Below are 21,781 nucleotides of genomic sequence, written 5' to 3' on the forward strand. Positions count from 1 at the left end.
TGTAATGATGACCTAATTAATCACATTCATGTTACCAAGGACATTTGTTTTTGTTTCCTTTTACTGACATTCAAACCAATGGGATTTTTGTTTGCCCTTCAGTTTGCTAATTTTATTTTCCGTGTAATGAGGAAAAACGCCATGGAATAAATTAGATCATCACGAATCATCTTCGTTAGATGCATACAGCCGGCCGATGAACTTATCACTCACTTTGGCTGCGTTGATCGAACACGTGAGTTGAATGTCACGATGGTGACATACTTCTTTAACTAGCATCGTAACATTAATGTATGTATCAGATGTATGTTCTTGTATTTCATGACATCTTCTGTATTACAGGTAGAAGATGTCTACCCTGGTGGTTGTGCGCATTGCCTATCTGATCATGTCTACAGGTAAACATTCTGATATTAGTTAAATAGTGAGGTGATGTGAAATGGGGTTTAACGTCGCATCCAAGATTATTGCACTTATATAGCGACGTGCATGAAGGTGTGTGTGTGTGTCACTGCTTATACTTGTCCGGACTGATGCCGATTGATAGTGCTTGCTCACTTAGATGATAACATGAATACCCCACTCAGACACAGTCTACTGACTCTGAGCTGGCCAGTCCTTGTTTTAGTCCCTTAATGCCGAGCGCCAGACAGGGTAACAACAAGCACCATCTTATAACGTCTTTTGGTAGGACGCGGCCGGGACTCGAACCTCTGACCTTCAGTTCTCCAGGCAGACGCTCTACCAGTAGCCTACGGAGGCTGTATTAGTTAAATAGTTAAAAATCATACTTCTTTGTGACTTGTTCTAACTATGACATGTTTGTGTTATAATCATTTTTTAAAACAATGAACATATCCAGGCCAGCTATATATGTGTTGTCCTTCTAGGGTTGACTTGGTAGAGATTCAGATCCTTGATACCCGGCTTAATTTACTAATGTATTCTTTGTACGATTTCCAGCTGCCATTTGCAGTGAAGACCAACACTGCCGAGACTGTTACAACGACACTGGCAGTTGTCTGACCGAGTGTGACAGTGGTTATTTCGACCTGAAATGTAAGTCGCTTTGCAGCAGGAACTGTAAAAATAAGAAATGTAAATCTGTGAGCGGTGGCACAGAAGTATGCACAGAGGGTTGTGTCCCAGGGTATCAGGGCGGTAGGTGCAACATACCATGTGACAGTCCAGGAGGTAACTGTACAGCATGTCCAGGTGGTTGTGATGGAGGATACTGCCAGCTTAGTTCAACCTGTGTATCAGGATGCAGTGGTTCCTACTATGGATCTGACTGCAAACAATGTTCAAGAAGATGTAAGACATGCAATGGCTATACAGGGATGTGTGAGGAGTGTTTCCCACAATATTTTGGACCGAACTGCGATTATTTATGTGAACACTGTAGGGACACGTGTCAATTCGGATGTCTGCGTGGCTGTATACCTGGCTTTTATGGTGCTGCCTGTGAGAAGGAATGCAGTACAAACTGTGGATCTAGCCCAATGATGTTAGACAATAAAACTGCTGACACACGACCTGTATATAATGACACAGTTAAATGCAATCAGTACAGTGGTGATTGTCTGCATGGATGTGTCGATGGCTTGTTTGGTCCACAGTGCTCCTCAGAGTGTAGTGTCAACTGCAGGAATGGGACATGCAACGATGTAGGTGACTGTGTAGATGGATGTGTAGATGGTCGGTTTGGTCCACGCTGCTCCTCACGATGTAACCTTAATTGTAGGAATAGGAGATGCAATGATACAGGCGACTGTGTAGATGGTTGTTTATCTCATCATTTTGGAAGAAACTGTATACCATGCCCTGACAACTGTATCCACCACACATGCCATAAAAGCTATGGAACTTGTGTTCATGGATGTACTAATGGATTCTATGGACAATCGTGTAACAACACGTGTGAATTCTGTCTTGGTGGAGAGTGTGACCAAATGTTAGGAATGTGTTTCAAAGGCTGCAACGTGACCGGACAAAAATGCCCATCTGTCTGCAGAAACAACTGTACTGTGGACGATTGCCAATCATGTCAAGGTGAGTTTATCAAAAGGGAAAGGAAATCAAATATGTGTCAATTGCATTCTCTCAGCAATTGATTGATATGTATGTAAGTGTATGTTTAGGTTAGGATTAAGTTATTATGTAAAGTTTTACGCCTACGCCAGGCGAATAAGTTGAGTTGTTGTTTGCTTGTGTAATTGTAACAATAATCCAGCTCCCTTTGTACTTCTGATATTCGTACCAACATATGTAGCAATTCCAGGTACATGTATCAACTTTACCTGTATTTATTTGAACTTATTAAAAGAAAGTTTGAATAGGTTACGCTGAAATGGCTTTGACTTTCCAGATGAAAGTGAGATGAACACGTCAATAGGACTACCAACTGGCCTTACAGCAGTGGTCATTGTGATTGTGATTATTGCATGCATGTCTGCTATCAAACGTAGGAGAGCTATAAGGTACGTATGTCGGAGTCGGATATATTCGTATTTCTTTCCGTAGATTTTGAGTGTACGTTTTATGCTGAGGCTGAATAGTATTATGATGTATTCATTATACTCGAAACTTGTGTTGACATGCATCTTTCGTCTCTCCTACTGCAGAGCACAACAATCATCAATTGTTCAACACAACGATGAAGGAGCTCAGGATGATATATATTCTGTAGAATACCAGGCCACACACAGATATTGGCAGATCAGAGATGAAGATATAGAATGCCAGGCCATAAACAGATATTGGCTGATCAGAGATGAAGATATAGACATGGCCTGTGTTCCGCCAATTGTGAACCAAGAGGAACGCGGACACGGACTTGCCATGCCTGTTTTGGCGGAATGTTTTCCTACAGCAGGTGGAGTAGCAGACAGGCTCAATGATGCAACCCAGAGTTCTGCCGGAGACAACCAGTCCTACATTCCAATGTCTCAGAATGTCGCAGACAGTGGTGCAACCCAAAGTTCTGCCGCAGGTAACCAGTCCTGCACTGATATGTCACAAGATGTTGCAGACGGTGGTGCAACCCGGAGTTCTGCCAGTGAGAACCAGTTCTACTTTCCAATGTCACAATATGTTGCAGACGGTGGTGCAACACAGACATCTGCCGGAGATAACCAGTCCTACACTGACATATCACGGGATCTTCCAGACAGCGATCCTGATACATCCCAGAGTTCTGCCAGTGACACACAGTCCTACACCCACCTCCTGCGTGATGTGTTAGAAGAGGACCCCAAGACAGTCGTGAGCTACATATCACCAGTGGTTGACTAATCGCATTTCAGATATATCACTGCAAGTCTGTGATACACTTTATCATATTTTGGTAAGGTTTTTCGACAGATGACAGATATGGTAGGTACTACTTTCAATTACTAGTTTTCATTCTGGATACTTGCCATCTCAAAACACGCGCGTAAAAACGTCTTCTCATTTGTATTTCAAAGACCATATTCCGGTTACATTGTAACCATCGACTATGCGATATTCTATTGATGTTACAACGTCACAAAAAAGATGTGCGACATCATTAACAATGAATGACATCATCTTAATGTTTATGTAACAGTGCATATGTAACAGTAGCGTTGATATTCAATTTTTTTAGCTGCAAAAACAGAATAATTTTATGAGGATAAAAAAAGTGTTATAACTTAGATTTAGTAAAACTAACTATGTTTCCTGTGTGTAATAGTATAATCATTTGATGAGGAAACAATAAATATATTTTTTTGACAAAATGTATAACACATAATGTATATAGAAGATATGATATGATAGACACACGGGTGTCTAAATTCCAATATTTCCCGAGCGTCCTATTTATTATCGAAGATGTCTACAAATTGTCGAATGACGGCAACAACCTTCAGCTATGACGTCGTTTTTGTGTGTGACTCACATCAGAAGAAGATTCAAATGACGTCAACAATGCAGTCCGGATGGATACAATACAATGTCATCTCGTGACGTGATATGACCCGAGGGCACATGTGCTTTCTATATGAACACCGATATGTTTGCCCTTGTAGGTAATACAACTTATGACAATGTTTCTCCAATTAGCTTTGGCTTTCGAACGTAACCAAGTACACAGTCGATTTTGTACATAGGTTCCTTATTTGTTCTGACACTAGAAGATATTGCGAGGTCTTGAAATGTTAGGACAAAGGCTTGATATATATATTTTTCTTTTATTCTCAAATATTCACATAACACCTCAAGGTTTATGTTCCTAAAATGGTATCAGATATGTGCCTAAACTATACTGGTAGGATTCAGATCCTTAACCTTGCGTTGAATACTCCCAAGGAAGCTGAGAGTGAATAACGAGTTTCACCCTGACCCTTTGATTTGTGTAATGATCTTAGTGTTTTGAGCTTACACCTTGTGTATGGAGGCTAGCATATATCAATGTACACATTTTTATCAGTAGTCTTATTATTTACAGATTCAAATATATAATGCATCAAAGAGGGTTTGAGTGATTATGGACGTCACATTACACCTGGTTCCACTTCGCTGTCGGTTGGTAATGCTGTGATGATTTAGACGTCATATTACTTCTGGATCCACTTTGTCATCAGTTGGTAATGCCGTGATCATTCAGACGTCACATCACACCTAGTTCCACTTCGCTGTCGGTTGGTAATGCTGTGATGATTTAGACGTCATATTACTTCTGGATCCACTTTGTCATCAGTTGGTAATACTGTGATCATTCAGACGTCACATTACACATGGTTCTACTTTGCTTTCATTTGGTAGTGCTGTGATGATTTAGACGTCATATTACTTCTGGATCCACTTTGTCATCAGTTGGTTATACTGTGATCATTCAGACGTCATATTACACCTGGTTCCATTTTGCTGTGTGTTGGTAATGACGTATTCACTAAGCCGTTATATTACACCTGGTTCTATTTTGTCATCAATTGGTAATGCAGTGACCATTCAGACATTGCATTACGTCTGTCTCCCCAATGTCATCTGGGTGTATTGTGATCATCATTCAGACATTGCATTACGTCTGTCTCCCCAATGTCATCTGGGTGTAATGTGATCATCATTCAGACATTGCATTACGTCTGTCTCCCCAATGTCATCTGGTTGTAATGTGATCATCAATCAGACATTGCATTACGTATGTCTCCCCAATGCCATCTGGGTGCAATGTGATCATCATTCAGACATTGCATTACGTCTGTCTCCTCAATGTCATCTGGGGGTAATGTGATCATCATTCAGACATTACATTACATCTGTCTCCCCAATGCCCTCTGGGTGTAATGTGATCATCATTCAGACATTGCATTACGTCTGTCTCCCCAATGCCGTCTGGGTGTAATGTGATCATCATTCAGACATTACATTACGTCTGTCTCCCCAATGTCATCTTGGTGTAATGTGATCATCATTCAGACATTACATTACGTCTGTCTCCCCAATGCCCTCTGGGTGTAAGGTGATCATCATTCAGACATTACATTACGTATGTCTCCCAAATGCCATCTGGGTGTAATGTCATCATCATTCAAACATTGCATTACGTCTGTCTCCCCAATGCCATCTGGGGGTAATGTGATCATCATTCAGACATTGCATTACGTCTGTCTCCCCAATGTCATCTGGGTGTCATGTGATCATCATTCAGACATTGCATTACGTCTGTCTCCCCAATGTCATCTTGGTGTAATGTGATCATCATTCAGACATTACATTACGTCTGTCTCCCCAGTGCCCTCTGGGTGTAAGGTGATCATCATTCAGACATTACATTACGTCTGTCTCCCCAATGCCCTCTGGGTGTAAGGTGATCATCATTCAGACATTACATTACGTATGTCTCCCCAATGCCATCTGGGGGTAATGTGATCATCATTCAGACATTGCATTACGTCTGTCTCCTCAATGTCATCTGGGGGTAATGTAATCATCATTCAGACATTACATTACATCTGTCTCCCCAATGCCCTCTGGGTGTAATGTGATCATCATTCAGACATTACATAACGTCTGTCTCCCAAATGCCCTCTGGGTGTAATGTGATCATCATTCAGACATTATATTACATCTGTCTCCCCAATGCCCTCTGGGTGTAATGTGATCATCATTCAGACATTACATAACGTCTGTCTCCCCAATGCCCTCTGGGTGTAATGTGATCATCATTCAGACATTATATTACATCTGTCTCCCCAATGCCGTCTGGGGGTAATGTGATCATCATTCAGACATTGCATAACGTATGTCTCCCCAATGCCCTCTGGGGGTAATGTGATCATCATTCAGACATTGCATAACGTCTGTCTCCCCAATGCCCTCTGGGGGTAATGTGATCATCATTCAGACATTGCATAACGTATGTCTCCCCAATGCCCTCTGGGGGTAATGTGATCATCATTCAGACATTGCATTACGTCTGTCTCCCCAATGTCATCTGGGTGTAATGTGATCACCATTCAGACATTGCATTACGTCTGTCTCCCCAATGTCATCTGGGTGTAATGTGATCATCATTCAGATAAAACTTTACACCCGATTCCACTACCGTTGATTGTGAAGTATGCGACTTGTTTCAAATTGCCCACCCGGACTGTGCAGCCTACAAATAGTCTTGAGCAGGTCTAGTTGATCTTGTTGAGATAATGATAAAGGGGCTGGGGGGATGCGTGTGTGTGTATGTGTGTGTGTGTGTGTGTGTGTGTGTGTGTGTATCTGTGTATGTGTGTGTGGGGGGGCTGGCGGGTGGGGGGTGGTCGTCCAGGGCCTTCCGATCGTTGTCGTTATCCATCGAGTTTGTTGCGTACATCTATTTAACGGGTGTGGTGCAATGTTAATCATGTTTGCTGCAATATTCTGACTAGTACCAATACGAAATACCAATGCTGAATGAAAGAAAATGTTTGCACCGTTATTTGCACACTAACTATTGATGAAGTGTTGTGTTGTGTATCTATAACAGTTATGTGAGACACTGAGGTTTTCATAACAATGGATGACAGTGTTAAATCTGATAACAAATCGTCTTGTGTACTGATGTATCTGGGCGTTAAGTTATCACATAAAGAAAAAGGAATGCGAGTTTCGATTTCCTTTTCTTAATTAACAGTATAATGCACACATAATGACCCAATACCAAAATATTACTCCCTGTATGATAATATGCATGTATCTATATATTGCGCTATCCATAGTATCATGCTATTTTAATACCTCACACGTTTTTATGTATACTGTATATGACGAAACAATTTCTATGTGTAGATAAGATATTGTATATCTTTATGTCATTCCAAAAATGTACGTCTGTGAATTCTGTTCACGTATGTAATCACAGATAAAGATATAAAATACTTTATTTAATGTTGAGGATGTTATTGTGTGAAGACATTTTGTTCAGGTATGTAACCATAGATAAATATATATAATACTGTATTTAATGTTGAGGATGTTATTGTTTGAAGACATTTTGTTCACGTATGTAACCATAGATAAAGATATATAATACTTTATTTAATGTTGAGGATGTTATTGTGTGAAGACATTTTGTTCAGGTATGTAACCATAGATAAAGATATAAAATGCTTTATCTAATGTTGAGGATGCTATTGTGTGAAGACATTTTGTTCACGCATGTGACCTCAGATAAAGATATATACTACTTTATTTTATGTTGAGGATGTTATTGTTTGGAGACATTTTGTCCAGGTATGTAACCATAGATAAATATATATAATACTTTATTTTATGTTGAGGATGTTATTGTTTGGAGACATTTTGTCCAGGTATTTAAACATAGATAAAGATATATACTACTTTATTTAATGTTGAGAATGTTATTGTGTGAAGACATTTTTTTTAGGTATGTAACCAAAGATAAAGATATATACTACTTTATTTAATGTTGAGGATGTTATTGTTTGAAGACATTTTGTTCAGGTATGTAACCATAGATAAAGATATATGCTACTTTATTTAATGTTGAGGATGTTATTGGCTTAAGACATTTTGTTCAGGTATGTAACCATAGATAAATATATATAATACTTTATTTAATGTTGAGGATGTTATTGTCTGAAGACATTTTGTTCAGGTATGTAACCATAGATAAAGATATATAATACGTTATTTAATGTTGAGGATGTTATTGTCTGAAGACATGTTGTTCAGGTATGTAACCATAGATAAAGATATATGCTACTTTATTTAATGTTGAGGATGTTATTGTCTGAAGACATTTTGTTCACGTATGTAACCATAGATAAAGATATATAATACGTTATTTAATGTTGAAGATGTTATTGTGTGAAGACATTTTGTTCAGGTATGTAACCATAGATAAATATATATAATACTTTATTTAATGTTGAGGATGTTATTGTTTGGAGACATTTTGTCCAGGTATGTAACCATAGATAAAGATATATACTACTTTATTTAATGTTGAGGATGTTATTGTCTGAAGACATTTTGTTCAGGTATGTAACCATAGATAAAGATATATAATACGTTATTTAATGTTGATGATGTTATTGGGAACGACTTTAGTAACTACAGGTTGTGTGGTCAACAAAGCCATTGAGTGATGGGAGACTGTACAAGGTGGAATAAAGCGAAACTGGCTACACCTTCGATTTACACAGCAAGCAGATACTGGACAGGTGCGTTTATATAAATCTAAAATGCAAATTTACAATGTGATCATATGTGCACGTGTATTTTGTCCTAAACTTTATGGAAATATATAGCTATGCTTAATAAATGATGCTTGTTTGACTTTGTGCTGATGTTGATAATAGTTAGACATGATAGTAGTTATAAACAGTTGCCAAATAACAAAATTTTAAACAAAGTTTAGCAGTGTCTTGGTAGTTTAAACTAGTTTAATATTTGCAGTTAAATTCACACCATCAGATAGCAACTTTAGTATTCTACACATCTGCCTAAATGTATAGCGGGAGGTCGATCCAGTGCCGCTTGAGCCTAATTCTTGCACACTTTACAGATCTTATAAAACTGAGTGAGAAAATATACCTCGGCATTAAGCTGGTTAAGCCGTCCCAAGCCGGTGATCAGCAAGCTGATATCACTTCAGCCTTGTCAGACTGACTGTCCGACCCCGACAATTAGGAAACCTGAGCTCTGAGACATGCCCCTGTTCAAACACAGTAGGTAAGACTGCATGTCGTCGGCAGAGACCCGTAAAGACAGGGAACACGGTAAATGCACATATACCCGGTAGACGGGGAGCCTGTAGCAGGGAGGGCAACACTGGCAGTCAGTCAGCAGTAGCAAGCTGGGAAATGCAGGAAGCAAGGCTGTAACGTGAGTAACTAACGAGAGAACAGTCTATACATACACACATAGAGAATATAATTATTTTCAGACGATTTGTAAAATCTTGAGATATGAAAATAATTAAAGGAACACATTGAAATGATCTGCTTTCATGGGTTTCCACCAAATACGTGCTTGGAACACATCTCATCATTTGATTCTGACGTGTGTTGAATTTGTATGCGTGCTATTTTAAATGCACTGACAAAGCTTATTTCCCTATGTTTTTCAATGTCCTCTTTTTCGTTTCCCTCAGGAAATATGCTGTTGCCATCCCCCAATGGAACGTATCGGGCTACCGTTGTACAAAACAACCTTAGCACTACGACTGTCGTAAGTCTATGTTAGGTATGGGAGTGACGATCACCTTAGCGCTAAGATCGCTTTGTACAATGGCACCCTGGTCCACAACCTTGTTCTAAATCTTGTTGTGATATACTTTTTTCAATATTGTGATTGTTTTTGACAGTAAACAAACGATAATTATCTGAATTAATCTTATCTGCTTACAACTCATATCAATATTCATGTAGAAGTATTATGTTTAATACCATAGATCTAAACATATTGGTGTGGCTGAAAATAGCTGATCATATTTAACTACGATGGATTTAGATGGAGTTAGGCCCCTATGAGGTCTACAAATGTCTGTCAACGGTTCTGGTGTGTCTAGACCCCGCTGATGTAGATGGAGTTAGTTGGTTGCTGATTATGTTTCGACATAATCCCCTATGAAGTCCACATATCTGTGCCAACGGTGCTGGAGTGTCTGAACCCCGCTGGTGTAGAGCGCTCCTTCCTGGTAGTGTAGACGTCGTCCACATCAGAAACGTGATGAGTGGTGACTTGTTTGACAGGTGGCGTCGTACCCCGTCGAAGTGGGTCATTGGTCATGGCACTGACCACTTTTACTGTCCCTACTCGATTGCTTTATGTTAGGTAACGCACTTACATTTTTTTGGTATGGACATCGATACATGCGGGTCCTACAAGTAGAGTAGGGAAATGTCTCCCTAACTCCTGGGCCCACTTGCACAAAGCGATCTTAGCGCTAAGATGATCGTAACTCCCATACTTTAACATATGCTTACAATAGTCGTAGCGCTAAGATCGCTTTGTGCAAGTGGGCCCTGGCATCATCATAGACTGCCAGTGATCCATCCGTATCATTTTCACGGTAATTCTACTTTTTACGCCCAGTTAATACCTGTCGCTACATTATCGGGTTATTATGTGTTGTTGATAAATATATATATATATATATAGAGAGAGAGAGAGAGAGAGAGAGAAGAGAGAGAGAGAGAGAGAGAGAGAGAGAGAGAGAGAGAGAGAGAGAGAGAGAGAGAGAGAGAAATGTGTTTGTGTGTATATTCAGATTTTGATACTGCATACAATATTTATGGTTATGTTGCTTTGTGCCATTATCCAACCACCCTTTTGCGGATCTGGAGGCCTAAGTGTTGATCATTGTTGAAATACTGTTGTCAAGATCAATTTTTTTGAGTGAGTGAGTGAGTAAGTGGTGCTTTAAGCCGCATCAGCAATATTCCAGCTATTCGCGGCTAGAAAAACAAAATTACTTTCAGACAACATTATTTAAAAATGATGACGAAGATCACTAAAACTTCAGTCCGATATCACAGTAAACAGTTAAAAACTGACAGTCAAATCTAAAATCTACATCTTGTCATACAGTTTAATTTCTTTCAAATATGCTAAAACTAAGTGGTTAGAAATGGTATTGAAAAGTTCAGAAACAGTTTGAACAGTATAAAATCGTTGCCGAATAAGTGCAAAATCCACACATTCCAACAAAAGGTGCTTGATAGTCAAAGGACTATTGCAAGGAATACATTGAGGAGGGTCCTCTCCCTTTAATAAAAAAGAATGAGTCAAATGACTGTGTCCAATGCGACATCGTCTGATAACAACTTCATCTTGACGACTTAATCCAGTAGGGCCATGATTTCCAATCAAGGGCTGGATGGCATGAAGCTTATTCAATGTAAGTTTATTCCAGTTTTGTTGCCACATACTTCCAACATATTGGCATATAGCAGGTTTTAGGTCTGTGTACGGGAAAATACCCGTCGAGAACGATTTCCCAAGAGCAGCTTTAGCTGCAGAATCTGCTTTGGTATTTCCACTGATGCCAACATGACTGGGGAGCCAACAAAATATGATGTCATTATTTGTCACGGACAAATTCAAGTGACATTGCAATATTTCAACTAAAAAGGGATGGTCAGTTTTACGGTTGTTGATTGCTTGTAAACAGGATAAACTATCAGAAAATAATAAAGCTGAACTCTTTTGAACGTTTAATAAGCTGCAAGGCTAATAGTAGAGCCTTAGCCTCTGCCGTAAAAATTGAACTTCCATCGGTTAATCGTAACGATAGAGTGCCATCATTTGTAACAGCTGCAGCTGACACCTTATCACCATTTTTGGATCCGTCAGTGTATATGCTTGTATACCCTGTATATTGATGTCTAAGTTCTAGGAACGCTTGTTGGTATGACAACGAGTTCGTATCTGCCTTTTTCATGTTTGTTAACTCAAAATTGACTGTAGGTTGTATTGACTGCCACGGTGGCACTTCAGGTAGTTTATACGTTGCAATAGAAGACATGTTTAGATCGGCATCTATAATGTGCTGTTGAATACGGATACCAAGTGGAGGAATTGAGCTGGGTTTCTTATCATACAAAGGCTGATAAGGAGGATGAAAAACGATATTAAAAGCTGGATTGGATGGATTGGAATGAAGTTTAGTAACGTATTGGAGTGCCAGTTTTATTCGTCTGATATCGAGACAAGGTTCATTAGCCTCAACATATAAACTTTCAACAGGGGAAGTTCGAAATGCACCCAGACACAATCTAAGACCTTGATGGTGAATAGTGTTAAGTTCTTTAATGTATGATTGTCGGGCTCAGCCATATATGAAACAACCATAATCTAGTTTAGATCGAATCAATGTTCTATAGAGATGTAACAGAGTTTGTTGGTCTCCGCCCCATTTTGCATTTGATACCACCTTAAGGATATCAAGTGCTTTCAAACATTTAGCCTTTAGATTTTTTATGTGAGGTATAAAAGATAACTTATGATCAAAGGTAAGACCCAAAAACTTGGTGTCTTTGACCACTTTTATAGGAATATTATTCAAAGTCAATTCTGGATCTTTATGTAATTTCCTTTTAGTGCAAAAATGAATACAACAGGTTTTAGTTTTAGAGAACTTAAAACCATTTTCTAGAGACCATTTTTGTATTCTATTTAGGCAAAGTTGTAATTGTCTTTCAATGGTATTCATATTTCTACCACGGCAAGATACATTGAAATCATCAACAAATAACGAACCATCAATTTTTTCATTTAAAACCTTTGCAAGGCTATTAATTTTGATGCTAAAAAGTGTCACTGATAAAATACTGCCCTGAGGGACCCCCATTTCTTGATCATATATCTCAGATAATGCGGATCCCACTCGAACTTTAAATTGTCTATCTTCTAAAAAACGTGCAATAAAATCAGGCATACGACCACGAAGACCCATAATATGCAGATCTTTTAAGATGCCATATTTCCATGTTGTATCGTATGCCTTCTCCAAATCAAAAAAGATTGATACAACATGTTGTTTATTAATAAAACCATTGCGTATAAATGACTCTAATCTAACTAAATGATCAATGGTGCTCCTCTGGTGCCTGAAACCGGACTGAATATCAGTTAACAGGTTATTAGATTCCAAATACCAGACAAGACGCTTGTTGATCATTCGTTCCATGGTTTTACAGATGCAACTTGTTAAAGCTATTGGACGGTAATTAGAAGGATTCGTGTGATCCTTCCCTGGTTTTGGCACAGGAATGATAGTAGCCTCATGCCAAGAAGAAGGAAAATTACCCATTTCCCAAATAGTATTGAAAATGTACAAGAGGGTCAACTGAGACGACACAGGTAGATGTTTCAATAATTGATAATGGATATCATCTGGCCCACATGCTGTATCATGAGCTTTATGTAGAGCCTCTTGCAGTTCACTTAAGGAAAAAGATTCATTATAATCTTCAGAATTATCTGATTTGAAATTAAGAATCTTCTTTTCCTGCTGATTTTGATATCTTTGAAAGTTAGGATCATAATTGGCAGACGATGAATTCTTACTGATTGTTTCCGCCAGCTTATTAGCGATGTCCTGTTTGGAAGTTAATGTTTCATTTTCAGCTGTTAAGTGTTGTACACTGCTAGAAGACCCTTTACCTTTTATCCTACGAACCATATTCCATACTTTATTGAGTGGAGTACGTGAAGTCAGTTTGGAAACAAAATGTCTCCAGCTGCTTCGTCTGTTTTGCTTAATGGTTCTACGAGCTTTTGCTCTTGTAATCCTTAAGTGTTTTAAATTATCTTGAGTCGGATGTTTATTAAAAACTCTTTCAGCCTTCTTCCTAGTCTTTCGAGCTTTTTTGCAATCATCATTGTACCATGGTGTACTAACACGTGGAACTGTCGAGGTTTTAGAGATTGTTTCAGTGGCAATGGTGAGTAATGTTTCAGAAAACAGTTTGATTTGATCACTATCATGTAGGAAATGGTCAACTTTCAATTCAGTATCGCACAAAGAACTAAAGGACAGCCAATCAGCCTTGGAAAATATCCATTTGGAAATGGAACTATCCACAAAGGGACACATAGCTTTAAGCACGGTAGGAAAGTGATCACTACCGCACAAATCACCATGAACTGACCATGAAAACTCATTATACAGTGACGGGTCAGAAAAGGACAAATCCAAAGCTGAGTATGTACCTGTTCCTGGGTGGAGGTAGGTGTTACTTCCATCATTAAGCAGACATAGACTATGCTTATCAAGAATGTCTTCAAGTACTTTTCCCTTGTCATTACGTGTAGATGAACCCCATAAGGGATTGTGACCGTTCAAGTCTCCCACAAGAAGGAACGGCTTGGGAAGCTGGTCAATCAGATTATCCAGATCCCTGATTTGGAGAGCGTATGATGGAGGTATATATAAAGAGCACAGTGTAATTGCAATATGTAAAGTTATACGTACTGCAACGGCTTGTAGGTTAGTATTTAGCGCAATAGGGCTATGTAGTGTACCCTGTTTCACCAGTATACTGGCGCCCCCAGAGGCCTTACCATTGGTAATCCTTGCAAATGAATTGTAGGTATCATATTGGCGGAAGTTAAATTGTTGATCATCTCTTAAAAACGTTTCCTGAAGACTAAATGCCACGGGGTTATAATCTTTAGCTAAAAGTTTAATCTCTTCAAAATTAGCTCTAATACCTCGACAATTCCATTGTATTAGCGTATTTGTCATTTAGGGTGTGTTATTGGTGAGCGCTCCCGACCTTTCTTCTTAGGAGAATGGCTCCTGGAGCGGGTGCTCTGATGGGGTGACACGTCCATGTCATCTAGAATACCAAACCTGTTGAATATGGACACAGGATCTCTTTGTCCCTTCGGTATGCGATCAGATTTATTTTGTTTCTTAGAGTAATCCACATTCACATTTTTCTTTTTCTCAAGTGGAGAAGAAGTAGTTTGTGTTTCTGTGGATTTAGACGCTAGTTCTGAGGAAGATTCACTTGTTGAAGATGAAGAGGTGAGATCACTAACACTCACTGGTGTGTCTGTATTTACCCAAGTCAAGTCAGTTTGACAATCAATTGATTTTTTTGATGTTTTCATAGCCTCAGCGTAGGATGATTTACCTCTCATGGAAGTGTTGTTTGGTGTTAATGAACCGGCTAACTTCCTGGCTTCTGAAAAACTAATATTCTTTTCTGTTTTGATGCGTTGAATGGACATTTCAAACTGCCAAACTGGACACTCTTTAGATGAAGACATGTGGGGACCTGAGCAATGAACACATTTAATTTCAGAGGTACAGGAGCTGCTATCATGTTCTTTGTCTCCACAACGATAGCAAGCAGCACCATAAGTACAAGATTTCTGCCCATGCCCAAATTTCTGGCAATTAAAGCACCTCAGAGGACTAGGGATATACAGGTCTATTCTCATAGAAAAACATCCTACTTTAATTGATTGTGGCAACTGTGGAACGTCAAACGTAAGGAGGTAAGTGTTAGAAGGTAAATAAACTCCATCCTTCTTAAAGTTGAAACGCTTAGCTTCAACAACACCCTGCATCCGTAGTTGACTTACAATGTCATCAGTGGAGAGATCTGACAGACTCTTATCTCTGTCACGGATAATTCCTTTGCTGAAGTTCAAAGATTTATGTGGATAGCATTTGATTGGAATGTTTGCAAACAATTTGGCTTCCAGTAGATTAGCTGCCTGCTCTCTCTTCACACATTCTATTAGAACTGCACCAGATCTAATTTTGGTGACATTCTTAACAGTTCCAGCAATACCTTGAATTGCTTTTTCTAATAGAAATGGAGAACAAGAAGTCAACTTTTTCTCACTTGACTCTGCAACAATGAATCGAGGCCAGGTTTCACGTTCAGAATAACACAATCTGGTTATCATATCATCTTCCTCATCATCAGTATCGTCAGCGTGATAACGTTTTTGTTTTTTTGGATTTTGAGCAGCCATAGTGGTATAGTATATGTTTCACCCTCCTGGCTCCCCACCCACCATGGAGTATCAACAAGGACGACGCCAAATGCCTGTGGGCCTCCAACAGGCGGCGCCAAGGATACCAAGAGGGTATACTCAAGCAGAAACACTAGAAATAATGCTCCACCAGATTGGCCCATGAGCCACCGCCTTCTGGGCTTCAAGACTCTGGGCAAATATTGCTACAAACACAAATACACAAATGTTGTTTTTGAAAACAGTGTTAATCATGATTTCTAACAGGTGAAATCAGGTCAAGAGTGTGCTACATAAAATAACGCACAGGGCTCGGCATGACCAGCCGATTGATAGGACCGGGCCCATCCTACCACCCGTCTAGGCGAAGTAAGGGTCGAAGTGGTGTATTGGGCAAAGGAACGCTAATCCTGGAACCAGTGCCCTCAACCACCAGACTCCCGTCCTCCGCCGACACGGGACGCAACCCACGGCAAACAGGTTGCCCATTTTAGTCGCCTCATACGACCAGCAATGGGAGGCTGTGGAAATATTCTGCCCCGGTTCCACACGGGGGAAGAGCGATTAGCGTTACCAAGCACTCACCACGAGGAGGCAGATGAACTGAAGGGCCAGTCCTGGTAGCATATGTGAATTCCTCTCATTCCTCTCATTGTGCATATGGTTCTACAGTGGGGATATTAACTGTGTCCAAGTTATGAACTCTTTTTGGCCCCGCCCCTCAGCCCTGGTGGGATCAGCCCCTCCATTTGTCCAATTTTGAATCCCCACCACCTAGGGATGCTTCAAACTAAATATGGTTGATATCTATCTATGGCTGCTTTCAGTCAAATTACGTTAATTTCCAATTTGTGGTTCAAAAGAAGAAGTAGTTTGAATTAATTCTTGACGGAAGACGCACGCCACGGTGTGGCATAAGATAATCTTGGTTATCCATGCGACGCCAAATTTTAACTCACTCACTGTCATGATCGCCATACGGGCCTAATTACTGATAACAAATGACAAGCATATGGTCTTGTATTTCCGCACCAAAGGCCTGCAGTACATAACATTATACATTCTGATTGGTAGTAGAGTTTTGTTATGAAATAAGATTGTTTCTCTATATCACTGCATAATAGAATAACATAGACAATTGGAGCAACAGAAACTAAATGACGTTGGGTGGACATAGGAATGGTCTTTAAGATAAGTTTCTCTTAGCATAAAATACACTGAACATACAAAGAAAAGAGATACTCATCTTCAACGGTATTTGCGTTATATGGCTGGTATGTTTTGTCTTGTCTTTTAATAAAGCTGTTTTGTCCAGTTTTGATAAAAGAAAACATTTCATGTGCTGTACCTCAGAACCCTGCTAAAACAAAAACATGTGTTTTTACTAAAACCTGTTTGTACCGTTGTGTCGCATTTCTGTGGCTAATTCGTTTTAGAAAAAAAAGAGAAAAGAAAGGGACCTAAAATACAACATTGACTCACTCCCATGGTGGATATTTAAATTTCTGACTTTTCATGGTCATTTGAGACACTTGCCTTTCTATAGTCATGTTTATTACATAAACGTTTACACATTTGACATCTAACACAGTGAGAATAAAGGAGACCCCATAACTTCTTTCGCTGAAGAGAACAAATTCTTAAGTAAAGTCCAAGAAAGTGCATACCATTTTCAAACTTTTGTTTTTAAATATCTTTGGAAAATAGTTTGTTGCATAAAGATGATGTGAATGGTTGTGTTACCTTCTCTAAAGACTGCATCAGCCAAGGAAACTAATATGTTATTTATGATGGAAGTAAATATTTTGCTGATTATACAAAGGAGAGTAGTACCCCTGTCATTGTTTTATATCAACTTGTTTTTGTATTGGACCATGAGGCAGGAAAAGTATACTAACTACTAGATCAATACATTTTCTGAATGCTTAAGAATTCAGGTAGCGTTATAGTAATTCCTTATATATATATAATGTTCTAGAGAATGAATATCTTTATATTTTCTTAATCTGTTTCAAATTCTACATTTTCCGGATTTTAACTCCCCACATTCACTGTCAAACCACTTATTAATAAAAAGTCAAACTTAGAGTATTTGTTTTCTTGTCATATCAGTAGAGGTAACACAAACAACTTCTACAATATAATCAGTGCTTTTCAACATCGGTTCATACCACATTGACAGATTTATCAAATAGCTCCTCTTCAAGATTGTCGTTTCAAAGGACTTGCCTGACTTGTTATTATTGACTGGCTTACGCATATGAAACGTACGTAATGTCAGTACGAGAGGAAGATGATCTCATTTGGTGCTGTAAAATCACCGGCATGATAAAAAAAATAGATTGATGAAGTCGATATATATGTTACAAGTTGGAATGGTGAAATTCGTATAGATTGAAGTTTGATATAGCCATCAGAATTAAGGAATCCAGATCAAATAGCCCCTTGAACTCGTATTAGTGTTGATTGTACAGGCAACTCGTTTATGTTTTGGCATCGTCCAACTCGCCGAAAGCCCTTTTTTCTCAGAGGGCTGCACAACGGTAGGAGAAACAGAACAAACTCGTACTGGACGTATGCACTTCTCGAACGCATCCTAGTGCCCAACGTTTTGTCTGCTGTCATTACGAAATAAACAAAAACGGCTTTTCGTCAGTGAACATAAATCTTTGCCAGTTTTGAACTTGCCATCGACGGACTTGTCTTGTCCAGTGAAGTCTGGCACGTCGATAATGTAACGTTGAGTGAAAGTCATGCCTCGGAAGCAACGATATGCTCGGATTACTGCAGATCTTCACTTAACAATTTCGCGACCGTCAGTACGAACACATATTCGTTCGGAACATATTAGTTTGCATAGCACCCATTTGATCCATATCAATATCCCTCTCTCTATCTTCACCAAAGTCAATCTGGCCATATGTGTGGTTTTCTTAGGTGTGATACTAAAGTTTCCATTAAGCCAATTTATACCCCATTACAGCACGTTCCTTTTATGCTACTAGCTGAAAACATGGTTTATACATTTGTCATGACGTCAGCTGTGCGATGACGGGCTTTGTGTTTGAGCGATGTTTTTTTTATTTTAATTTTATTATCCATTGTTCTAGTAACTGGCTCATGGTTCTAGTGATACAACCTACTGTCCATTAAATATTAACTTGCTTTTAAAAAAATGAAAAATAAAAACCTCTACTTTTGGGGGCTTGTTAGTTTATTTCACATGACAATGTTGGCACAGATATTCATTATCTAACACTGTTTTGTATCTTTATACCATTACTTATGATGTGCAAGTACATTAATGTGAAAACAACGACTTTATTGATAAGGAGTATAGTTATAATATCCAACATTTGGCCTCTTAGATTTGAAATGTAGTGAGTGAATGGTGAGTATGGATTTAGGCCACTTTTAGCAATATTCCAGCAATTACGGCGGGGGACACCAAAAATGGGCTTCACACATTGTACCCATGTCGGGAAACGAACGCACGTCTTCAGCATGACGATTTAATGCTTTAACCACAAGGCTACGGTAGCCTCCCTTTGACCCTTGAGGTTGTAGGTTTTCATTTTCACATGGCATGTGCGGTACAGATATTGGATAATGAAAACATTTCGGCATAATCAATAACCAATCGTTGTTTGCTAACCTAATATTACACCATATACGACAACTAAAAGTCGCCATTACTATTAAACCCTTTCTGTGGGAGAAATTCACTTCTTACAACAAGCATGTGTTATTTGGCAGATATGATGTCAATGTTAGTGTCAATATCTTTCAGAAGGTTGTGATGATGGAGAGAACGATGGGACAGCAGGTAGAACCCCTGATGGCCTAGTGCACACTCACAAGTGCATAAAGAGATGTGAGGTTCAACGTAAGTACCAGTGTTTCAGTCAGTCAGTGTACGAACAGTGATGAGATGTGGTTGTGGCTGGAAGTGCACAGATCCCCTCGTGAATATGAAGAACTAAGGCTCATTGCTTTTGGGTACCGGATCGGTGGGTCTCAAAAGTTGTCGCAGGTGTTAAGCATCAACACCATCCACATGCGTGGGCATTTACATTAAGAGTGACCCGTGAAGATCCGAGTTACACTAGGTTTTCAGCAACTCAAGCTTGCCATGAATGGCGACTGCGTTTTTTGTTAGCGACAGGCTCGTTGACTTGGTTGATGCATTTCTTCAAATTCATACAGGCCTCTGTATTATTTACCTGTAAACGTCAGTCCTTTTTTGGGTACATGATTCGGACTTTATCAACAACGACTGTCTGTATAGATATCAATTTATTATCATTTGCGACTGTGGCTTCTGAGCCCAAATTCAGTCTTTTGCTTCATTCTACAATACATATAATCGGTTGTTTTCAAATAAAAGATTTCACCAGCACATATATCATTCAATCAGTGCTACACTATGGATTTACCAAGTCAGTCTGAAAAAGGTATGTAATGATGTAGATTAATTTAGCCTGATGTGTGAGCAAGATTTATATACTGCCCGGATTAGATATGACGTCAATTTCAAACGCACAGAAACAAGAACAAACTACGAGATAAGAGTCAAAACTAGAAAGAAAACATATACAGACATGCAAACATTGCCCTGATTATGTTTCAAGCATTGTCAGCACCAGACACGTGCTCAGGGATTTCACCCAAGTAGTAAACGTCTGAGACCTGCCTCACTTCGGGATTTCCTCCCACATTAGCTGATACGCCGCAATATAACTGCAATACTGCTAAAAGCGTAACTAAACCCAACTCGCTCACTCACTCATCAACAAATCTTATCTATTTTGGAAAAAAAACAGACATGCAAACATTTGCTCCTTTCAAATGTTCCTCATAAATAGAACACACTGAAGGGGTTGAACGCCACACGCCCTCTCATGCCCTCTGAAATGCGACTGTGTTTGTTGTGCATCGTTGTATTGATGCGTAAAAAACATCAAAATATATTTTAAGATCCCGAAGCATACCACAACATACCAGTCAAGTATCATTAAAGCTTATGAGTATTTTCCATTCATGAAACAATATTCCCTGAAATCACTTGGCTGTGCTTTTTAAAATAACAAAACAATGTATATCAGTCTTCACAGGCTCATTGTTCTCAAAAGTGATATGGGAGGAATCGACCGACCGCCAATACCGACACAGCTGGGCACAATGACAGTTGTTAAGCATGCAAAATCTGATCAACTATATAAATTGATAAATTGAAAAAAGTGAGGCATCGATGCCTGAGAAACACATATTTATCCGGAATATTCAAATACTGATCGATAAAACTGAGGTGGTGGTGGTTAATCCCAATGTATTTTCTAAAACACAGAGCAAAAAGCAACATACGACTTCTACTTAAGGACAGGACGGAAACGAAATGCTGGTTCCAAAGCTGACGTGGTTCTGAGCCTCAAAGGGAGGTGTGGAGAAGGTAACAAACCCCTGACAAACGGGAAAGACATCATTCTAAGAAAAGGACGCGGAAGCAACTACAAGGTAACCTAACTGTTCCCGACTGGAATGTAGTTAAGGGATGCTGAAGCACACACAAGGTAACCTAGCTGTTCCCGAATGGGATGTAGTTAGGGGATGCTAAAGCACACACAAGGTAACCTAACCGTTCCCGCATGGAATGTATTTAAGTGATGCTGAAGCACACACACAAGGTAACCTAACCGTTCCCGCATGGAATGTATTTAAGTGATGCTAAAGCACACACACAAGGTAACCTAACCGTTCCCGCATGGAATGTATTTAAGTGATGCTGAAGCACACAAGGTAACCTAACTGTTCCCGACTG

General features: G+C 39.2%; 1 protein-coding gene and 1 long non-coding RNA gene across 2 annotated transcripts; both read left to right on the top strand.

Annotated features, from left to right (window-relative positions):
- Positions 1-227: 227 nt before the first annotated feature.
- LOC125380438 (multiple epidermal growth factor-like domains protein 6) lies at positions 228-3,294 on the top strand. Its single transcript, XM_048396527.1, has 4 exons — positions 228-398; positions 964-2,052; positions 2,369-2,480; positions 2,625-3,294. Exons 1-4 carry the CDS (start codon positions 350-352, stop codon positions 3,292-3,294), a joined length of 1,920 nt encoding a protein of 639 aa, XP_048252484.1. The 5' UTR covers positions 228-349.
- A 5,958-nt stretch (positions 3,295-9,252) lies between these two features.
- Positions 9,253-21,527, top strand: LOC125380439. Its single transcript, XR_007221091.1, has 3 exons — positions 9,253-9,348; positions 19,754-19,849; positions 21,311-21,527. It is a non-coding gene; the product is annotated as an uncharacterized LOC125380439 (long non-coding RNA).
- The last annotated feature ends 254 nt before the right edge of the window (positions 21,528-21,781 follow it).

The sequence above is a fragment of the Haliotis rufescens genome, unplaced genomic scaffold (assembly GCF_023055435.1).
Source record: "Haliotis rufescens isolate VD_foot unplaced genomic scaffold, xgHalRufe1.0.p SCAF_150, whole genome shotgun sequence".
Classification (NCBI taxonomy): Eukaryota; Metazoa; Mollusca; class Gastropoda; order Lepetellida; family Haliotidae; genus Haliotis; species Haliotis rufescens.

Excerpts from the sequence above, each read along its gene's own strand:
- LOC125380438 (XM_048396527.1), top strand. The coding sequence starts at position 350 with ATGTCTACCCTGGTGGTTGTGCGCATTGCCTATCTGATCATGTCTACA. Across the intron at positions 399-963 it reads CTATCTGATCATGTCTACAG|CTGCCATTTGCAGTGAAGAC; the intron begins GTAAACATTCTG and ends TACGATTTCCAG. Across the intron at positions 2,481-2,624 it reads AAACGTAGGAGAGCTATAAG|AGCACAACAATCATCAATTG; the intron begins GTACGTATGTCG and ends CTCCTACTGCAG.